The 9,204-nt window shown below is 30.1% G+C and overlaps 1 protein-coding gene across 1 annotated transcript; it reads left to right on the top strand.

Annotated features, from left to right (window-relative positions):
* The first annotated feature begins 955 nt into the window (after positions 1-955).
* Positions 956-3,596, top strand: LOC113376493 (thioredoxin-2). Its single transcript, XM_026616437.1, has 2 exons — positions 956-1,105; positions 3,186-3,596. The coding sequence occupies exons 1-2, from the start codon at positions 1,043-1,045 to the stop codon at positions 3,333-3,335; spliced, it is 213 nt and encodes a 70-aa protein (XP_026472222.1). The 5' UTR covers positions 956-1,042; the 3' UTR covers positions 3,336-3,596.
* The last annotated feature ends 5,608 nt before the right edge of the window (positions 3,597-9,204 follow it).

Consider the following 9,204-nt stretch of genomic DNA (forward strand, 5'->3'; position numbering starts at 1 on the left):
CAAAAATAATTCAGATTTTAATTTTAATTCTGACTAAAGTTCCAAATCTCACTTATATACTTTAAATAAATGATTTTATTTTGTAATTTAGTTTATATAATTCTTATAAATATTAGACAATGTTACAGTATTTATAATAAGCTTTTTGAAAACATTTAATATTCCTCGAACATTTCGATACGGTACGGGAAGTTCCGGCAATTTGCCTTAAGGCACGATGCCATACACCACTAGTTTTGGAACCAAATTGTTAGTAAAAACTTACAAACTGTCACAATTTTAAGATAAATTATCATCATACTCTTTGAAATAATGTATTTACATTACTATATAAGCTAACCACAACGGTGTTTAAAATGAAACGTTTGAAATTGCCGCGCCGTGTTTAAAATGAAACGTTTGAAATTGCCGCGCATGAATATTTTTGTTTAGCAAATACTTGCACAATATTTGATTAATTTCTTGATAATTTACATTTGTCATTATCTCTAGAATGACTTCAACACCCAAGTTGACTGAGGCAGGAGAGAAGCTCCTTGTATTCGACTCTTTGGCCACTTGGGCCTTGCAAAATGATTGCTTCCAAACTCGACGTTTGGGAGCATTTTTCTTACTAAAAAAAATGCATTAGTCATACTTTTTTATATCGTTTACCCATGACTAATACAAATACTTGCACAATATTTGATTAATTTCTTGATAATTTACATTTGTCATTATCTCTAGAATGACTTCAACACCAAGTTGACTGAGGCAGGAGAGAAGCTCCTTGTATTCGACTCCTTGGCCACTTGGGCCTTGCAAAATGATTGCTCCCAAATTCGACGTTTGGGTGCATTTTTCTTACTAAAAAAATGCATGAGTCATACTTTTTTCTATTGTTTACTCATGACTAATACAAATACTTGCACAATATTTGATTAATTTCTTGATAATTTACATTTGTCATTATCTCTAGAATGACTTCAACACCAAGTTGACTGAGGCAGGAGAGAAGCTCGTTGTTGTCGACTTCTTTGCCACTTGGTGTGGCCCCTGCAAAATGATTGCTCCCAAACTCGAGGAATTGGCAGCTGAGTTCAGCACCAGTATTGTTATCTTGAAGGTAATTTTTAGAAATAATTACGGTAACACCTTGTTTATCCGGACCGCAACCGCAACCAATTTCTACGTATGTACATACCTACAATTTGAATTTTTGCATGATTAATGCATTTTACTATATGTATGTAATGTAATACAAGAATGTATGTATGTAAATACATAGGAACGTGTTAATTTCTTAATAAACATTAATTTTCATTGATATCTATGTATGTATTTGTGTATTATTTTAATAAATACACATATTCTTCCATTAATCACATGAGGTTTTTAGGGGGAGGGAGGAGTATAGTAAAATAATAGCTGTATTTAGATTTCACCTATTTTTTTAATCCACACATTTTCAAAAAAACTAATTCTTTGTTCATATTTTTTTTATTTAACTTGTTTTTTTTTTTGACTTCTTACTATTTCTTAAACAAAATTCTTTGTATTATATTCTGATTTTAATTATTGAAAGCGACATAATAATTTTATATTATTTATTTTTAAAATGTTTAACAATTTTAATGAAGCATTCAAACTGTTCCTTGCAATAAATTTTTTTTGAGAAGTGAGTTGCATACACGGTGTGCAATCATCTTTTTTATGCAAATTTGCTTACGAATTGGGTGATTTCCATAGTAAACAAGTTTCTTCTTAAAAATAAACAATAAACAAGAAACATTCGCTTCTGGGGACCGCGTTCGAAAAAAAATATCTATCTCGAATGGGTAAATGCAGTGGTTTTCAACCTTTTTTGCTCTGAAAATTTGTTTTGCCCCCTTCAATTTTTTCAACAATAGAATTTTATAAATACTCAACTGAAACAACTACAAATTAATAAGCAATATTATGTAAAAATATGCGTAAAAACTAAGTTTTTTTATTTTTTAATATTTCAAAAGTTTTGGGTTATTTTCGAAAAGTTGGAAACCGCTGGGTTAATGGATGCCCCCTTACACATTTGCTTGTGTAATGTGATATTCGACTCGCCTTATAAACAATTTTAGGTATTGCAACCAATTTAAAAATAAAATGACTGAATTTTTGAACATTGCTGAAAATTTTACTGTTCGTGAACGTGTTAAAATAAATTTACAAAAATTTATTCATGGAGATCAAACATATTTCATTAAATCTAAAATGAAGTTTACAGAATCTAATTATCACTGGTTATTGGGTTTTTTGTTAATTTTGAAGAGGATTGGACTGTTAGTCGTCATTATAGTAAGTTTGCCTCAGAATTCGAGATACCCAGCTGTAGGTCTGTAAATACTTGTATTTTGTACTCCAAAAGTTGACTCAAAACCTACATATGTTGCGTACACCCTGCCATATGTAGTTTTGAGACAACTTTTAGGGTGCAAAATATAAGTATTTAGATTTACAGTTAGGTATCTCAAATTCCGAGATTTTTATCTAATGTAGGCTTAAATGACTGGACTATTTCTTTTCTATATTCATGATATTGTGGAAGTTAAACTAGTTCCATGAGCAACTTTCATGCAAAACATTTTTGGAGTGGTTTTTATTTATGTAACTTACTTTTATTTTTCGATAACACCTCTTCTTTTGTTGGGAATTTTCTCTATCTCTTGCTTCTCCTTAATCTAATTTATCTTGTCAACTAACTTTTAAGAGTTATAACCTTTATCAACAATTTTATGCACCCTACATATCATTAATACACAATACAGAAAACAAAAAATGCGACTAATTAAGTTCTTAGGTGGAAAAAACAAAATTGTTTGTATTTCTAATTTTGCTCTCATCTCTATATAACATATTGTTCGTTTAGCTGCTTATATCTCATAATACTTACGTTAGGTCACTCATAAGTTGATGTATTGCTATATCATTGTCATAAGTACTGCACGCTTAGATCGTTAAAGTTTTAATTATACTACTTTGCTTTATTTAGAATTATTTTGTAGTAAATACCTTAATTGATTTTCAAGTTAAATTCACCTGTTTGCATTTATTCATTAAGATAATTTAATGTTAATACTATATTACAAGTATGATACGCTAAAATCACTAAGTTTCTCATAACTGATAACCTTAACTATGTTGGTTACTACAGAATAAATTTATTATAGGTTGACGTGGATGAATGCGAAGAATTAGCTGCCCAGTACCAAATATCTAGCATGCCAACATTCGTGTTCCTGAAAAACGGAACCACCGTAACCACGTTCACTGGTGCGAACTACGACAAAGTTCGGGAAACCATTACTTCTAATTTATAAATCTTTATGCTGAGTGCCTGCTATAGATGTTTAGGCTTAGATTTCAAAATTTTAATGTTTCAGAAAATTGTTCATGTTTGCACAAATTATATGTATATATTTTTTCTTAACTTCAAATCCTAAAATTACTTCATTGTGCTATTTTATTCATTAAGCGTATTCTACATAGATCACATAGTGTCTTTATCAGTGAGCAGTTCATAGTATATTTAAGCTAATATATTTTTTGTTACTGTATGAGTTCATAAAGGTTATAACACAATTTTCAGTGTTTTTACTTTCCTACTATTTTTCAGCATTGTAACTTATAATTATTAGATTCATTTTGGCTACAATCTACCAAAACTTATAACTGTTTCCAAACAAAATATGCAATGATCAGTATTGCATAAACAATTTAGCCAATTTGTAATACAAGTACAGAATAATACATTGTCCTTGGGTTGTAACTTGTGTGTGCCTGAATTCCTAATGTTTCATTTCATTAGTAACTTATCTTTAACAATAAACTAATCTAGTCTTTGAAAAGTAATCATTTTCTAATATCTTTCAAGATATTTACAAGTAATTTTTTTTTGGGACTTAAATGTAACTTTTAATTACTAAATTCATTTTGGCTACAATCTACAAAAACTGGTAACTGTTTCCAAACAAAAATTGCAATGATCAGTATTGCATAAGCAATTTAGCCAATTTGTAATACAAGTACAGAATACTATTTTCTTTGGGCTGTAACTTGTGTGTCTGAATTCTTAATGTTTCATTTTATTAGTAACTTATCTTTAACAATGAACTAATCTAGTCTTTGAAAAGTAATCATTTTCTTACATCTTTCAAGATATTTACAAGTAATTTTTTTTTTGGGTTTTAAATGTAACTTTTAATTACTAGATTCATTTTGGCTACAATCTACCAAAACTGGTAAGTGTTTCCAAACAAAATTTGCAATGATCAGTATTGCATAAACAATTTAGCCAATTTGTAATACAAGTACAGAATAATACTATTTTCCTTGGGTTGTAACTTGTGTGTGTCTGAATTCTTAATGTTTCATTTTATTAGTAACGTATCTTTAACAAAAAACTAATCTAAATTTTGGCTACAATCTTCAAAAACTGGTAACTGTTTCCAAACAAAAATTGCAATGATCAGTATTGCATAAGCAATTTAGCCAATTTGTAATACAAGTACAGAATACTATTTTCTTTGGGTTGTAACTTGTGTGTCTGAATTCTTAATGTTTCATTTTATTAGTAACGTATCTTTAACAATAAACTAATCTTCTAGTCTTTAAAAAGTAATCATTTTCTAATATCTTTCAAGATATTTACAAGTAAATTTTTTTGGAACTTAAATGTAGCTTTTAATTACTAATTTCATTTTGGCTACAATCTACAAAAACTGGTATTTGTTTCCAAACAAAAATTGCAATGATCAGTATTGCATAAACAATTTAGCCAATTTGTAATACAAGTACAGAATAATACTATTGTCCTTTGGTTGTAACTTGTGTGTGTCTGAATTCTTAATGTTTCATTTCATTAGTAACTTCTACTTTAACAATAAACTAATCTAGCCTTTGAAAAGTAATCATTTTCTAATATCTTTCAAGATATTTACAAGTATTTTTTTTGGGTCTTAGATGTTTAACTTGATAAACATCTGCATTTTTTTTTGAGTTAGTATATTGGCAGGCAATCAAAATATTTATGAAAGTGTCTATGATGGAATATGATTTAATTAATCTAATTTTAGATAGGGATTTGTGTGGAATTTTGTTAAATTTTGGTAAATTTTGTTAAATTTTGTTAAATTTTGTTACATTTACTAATGTTAAATGATTAACAGGTGATGTGAAATGGTTGAGAAATTAGATTGTTTCACTTGGCTGTGCCCCCTGAGGGAACAATGGCTTATACGTCTAGCAGTTAGTATACACAATGACTCATCAGTGAGTCATTGTGTATTCAAACTCCTTGAATTTTATATACTTTCATACCAGTGGAGGTAAAGGATTATAATGATAAAGAATTCACGAGTGTTATGCAATACTATATGGACAGATTATGGTTAAATACGTAAGATTCACAAGCCGAGTAGGAACTTTATTTTATGACCGGATACAATCCGTATATATAATGTAGATTTGTGAGCCATTGTAGATTTTTGTACTTTTATATACAATGATACCTCGCATAACGTACGCCTCGCGTAATAGACGATGCGTATAACGAATTTTTTTTTTGCATCTCTAACGTTCCACACAACAGACTTTGCTTCACACAACGCACTAAATCGTTGTCATTTGTAGTCAAAAAACATACTCTGCTCAAATTAATTCAAAGGGTGGACCTTGGAAATTTTTGCTTCGCCGTGAATTTGTACTTATTGAAAAAAAAAAACTATCGACAGTTTCTTTAAAAATTCATAAGCTAAAAGGGCACAGAAAGAAGCAGTACGACTCTGATAATAACTTATTTAAAAAATCAGTAATATTTTTTCAAATGTCCTAATTATATGTAAAATATATCTTATTTTCTATGACCACATTTCAAACAAGAGAACGAATTAATTTTATTGTTATGTACAGTAAACCCTCGCTTTACGCGGCAAGTGCGTACCGTGCAGTATAGGAACCGTGCTATAAGAAACTCGTATTTAACATACAATTCAGGCTAATTCATAGTGCGTTCTATGGAACCTTACATAGTGCAGTATGGGATCCGTGCTATGAGAGACTCACAGTTGGTACAAATCGCACCATTTTTATCGCGCTGTATGGAGACCAAGAAATACAACTTGAAGTAGGAGTAATACGGACGAAATGACATGTAGGGTATTGACACGATTGACACCTTATTCAAAAATTGGCGCGACGCAATAGTCAGCTCAATCGTGTTCTTAGGCAGCTATTATATAAACGGGCATGTCTAAAAGATAAAAATCAATAACAAAATTTACATCAATACCCTTTTGCACAACGAACTTATGGGCTGTAGACCAAATACCGTGTAATAAGAAGTCCGTGTAGTCGGAGGGATGTCGGATTTTTAGCTCCGTGTAGTATGGGAACCGTGTACCCAGAGTGCCGTGTAAAGCGAGGGCCTACTGTATTTGTAATGAAAAATGCATTTCGCATAGAGAACTTTTCGCACAACAAACTTTCTTCCGGAACGAGTTAAGTGCGCAATGCAGGCACTTATCAGTACTTATCAGTACTTACCAATCAGGGGTATCATTGTATTATATATATGTTAGCATTTAAAATAATAATAATTGAAACTGTCGAGGGCCTCAGAGAAGACAGCCGAGTGATACACCAGACTGAAATTGTCCTCTCAGGGGGGACAGCCGTCTGGAAATGGTTAATACAGCATCATTAATATGATATTTGGTATTGAGTCAGAGGGATAGGCCGAATATTTGGTATTATGGTATATAGGTGTATTATAAATTTGGTGATTAAATAAAGGGACCGATTCTGCTGCATAACAGACCAATGTTATGGCAAGGCCATGTTACGCTTCAACTTCCACACATTATGCTACTGAATCATACTGAACACTGTCAAAAGGTCATGTATTTGCTGTGCATTCAGGCATATTTACACATAAACTGCAACGTGACTCGTATGTTATGGAGCTGAGTCAGAAAGACCCTGTTGCTGTTATATAACATAGTTCTTTTTGATATTTGTGCGGTTTCTAGGTTATGTTTTCTATAAGTGAGTCAAGTGTTTGTTGACAGTTTTCTGGCTTAATTTATAAATGTCATTTTGAATCATAGTCAAATGTTTAAAGACATAAATTTAAATTTATAAATAGCAAACTTATTACTAAATTAGGTCAAAATGGAACATAGAAGTAAGTGGCTTTAATAATTGTATTTGTTCATTTATTAAAATGAATTAAATTAATATATTTGAGATATAACCTCAAATGGAAATTTGACATCAAAGCTGCCTGATGTCGAAAAGTCATTTTATGAACTTAAATATAGCAATAGCGATTTTTATAAAAGCTACTATATGGTTGGTACTACAAATACTAGAACATAATGTTTAAAATAGTTTCTACAATACTAACTTAAATTCAACAATTGAAATATGTTCATGTTTTGGATGCAATAATTTAAATTAGTATTATTACTATAGTTTATGTTTTCGCGAAAAAATCCAATTTGCTAATTTGCTAATTTTATGTTCTCTCGACGTTTCAAGTCATTCGAATGAGACCAAATTTTGATAAAGTATGTGTGTTTTTTTTTTTTGTATATCGAAGTAAATCCGCTTAGGTATCCCAGACTGGGTCTTTTGTCTGGGTATGTCGGACTCGATATCGCATGGGTTTAATATCGAGTAAAATCTCGTTTTTAATTGATTAATTTGATTTTGTATACGTATCGGGAAGTTAATGCAACTAGCTTTAAGGCAAAATGCAACTTACAACTGGTTTAAAAGCATTTGGTGAATAATTTTTAAAATCAAATAAATAGTACATGAATTTTCTTTTTGAGACTTATTAATTAACTTCCCGCAGGGTTATAGTAATTGCAAACGAATCGAAAATGAAAATATTTATATATCTTCACGTATTAGAGGTTTCTAAACGTTTTGGCATACCTTACAGAAAAAATTTATGTATGTGTGTGTATGTGCGGATACATATTTTGTCGACGATTTTGCGAACACAGATCAACCGATTTGAACAATTCAAAAAACATTTGATTTCTATTGATAAGAAGACGTGCTGATTAGGTTTGGCAAAGGCAGGTTTAGCCGTTTTAGAGATACGGGGCAAAAAGCGCCAAAAATGGTATTTCAGTTTTTGAGAGAAGTGAGCATCCGATTTAAATAATTCAAAAAACTTGTATTGACTTACTTGTATTTTACTTGAATTGAACCACTAATGAAATTTTTGGAAATGCAGGTCCAGCTTTTCCGGAGATCCGGAATAAAAAAAGTTAAAAATTACGCCATTTGGGGGTTAAAATGATCATTAGACATATGTATATCATATTATCAGATATTTTATAAAAATTATAATAATAAGTACAAATTTTGTGTACATTTATATGGGTTCCGCACCAATGTTTACTCGTTAGACTGCGACGCGGCGCTTACGCGCTTCGATATTTTGACTATAAATCAGCTTTCGACAAAAAATCACCAAAACAAGATCTTCAAAAAAAATCTAAGAATAAAAAAAGCAAATTTATCAAAAAAGTATTTTTTTTTTAAATATTTAAAATTCTCAAAAATATAAAATTTTTGCAGTTTTGAAATTTTTTAAGTTTTTTTAAAAAATATAGTTGTTGGTACGGGAAGTTCCAGCAATTTGCTTCAAGGCACGATGCCATGCACACTAGTTTGTTAAAGATTAAAGTTAAATTTAAAATTAAATGTTAAAATTAAAGAAGAATTCGTTCTTATTGTAACACACATATATACATCGGTGTAAATGTGCAATGTGATGAATAAAAGCCAATCAGTACATTATAATATATATTATTATGATTTTTCACAACAAATAAACAAATCAGCTTAATATACATATGTGTTCATATTGCTATAAATAAACATGTTAAGATATTTATTAAATATTTTAGGTAAGCATAAAAGTAGTACTTATATCTATGTATAAGATGCAGAATGTAAAAATAAATACACTTTCGTTTCAAGTAGTTAATATACTAAAAATGTATTTTGCTATTATAAGTAAAATATATTTACTATTGTTATTTTTAATCTATTAAAAAAACTGGCGACTCCTAGATTTCTCGTATAATGACGAGATGAAAGTAAAGTTGCTTAAAGACTTACGAATAACATAACGATCACATCTCAGCGATTAAGATTTACTTTTTTCTC

Source organism: Ctenocephalides felis, unplaced genomic scaffold, assembly GCF_003426905.1.
Source record: "Ctenocephalides felis isolate EL2017-DRISC unplaced genomic scaffold, ASM342690v1 CF-g0.4_SCAFFOLD_01886, whole genome shotgun sequence".
NCBI lineage: Eukaryota > Metazoa > Arthropoda > Insecta > Siphonaptera > Pulicidae > Ctenocephalides > Ctenocephalides felis.

Excerpts from the sequence above, each read along its gene's own strand:
- LOC113376493 (XM_026616437.1), top strand. The coding sequence starts at position 1,043 with ATGATTGCTCCCAAACTCGAGGAATTGGCAGCTGAGTTCAGCACCAGT. Across the intron at positions 1,106-3,185 it reads CCAGTATTGTTATCTTGAAG|GTTGACGTGGATGAATGCGA; the intron begins GTAATTTTTAGA and ends AATTTATTATAG.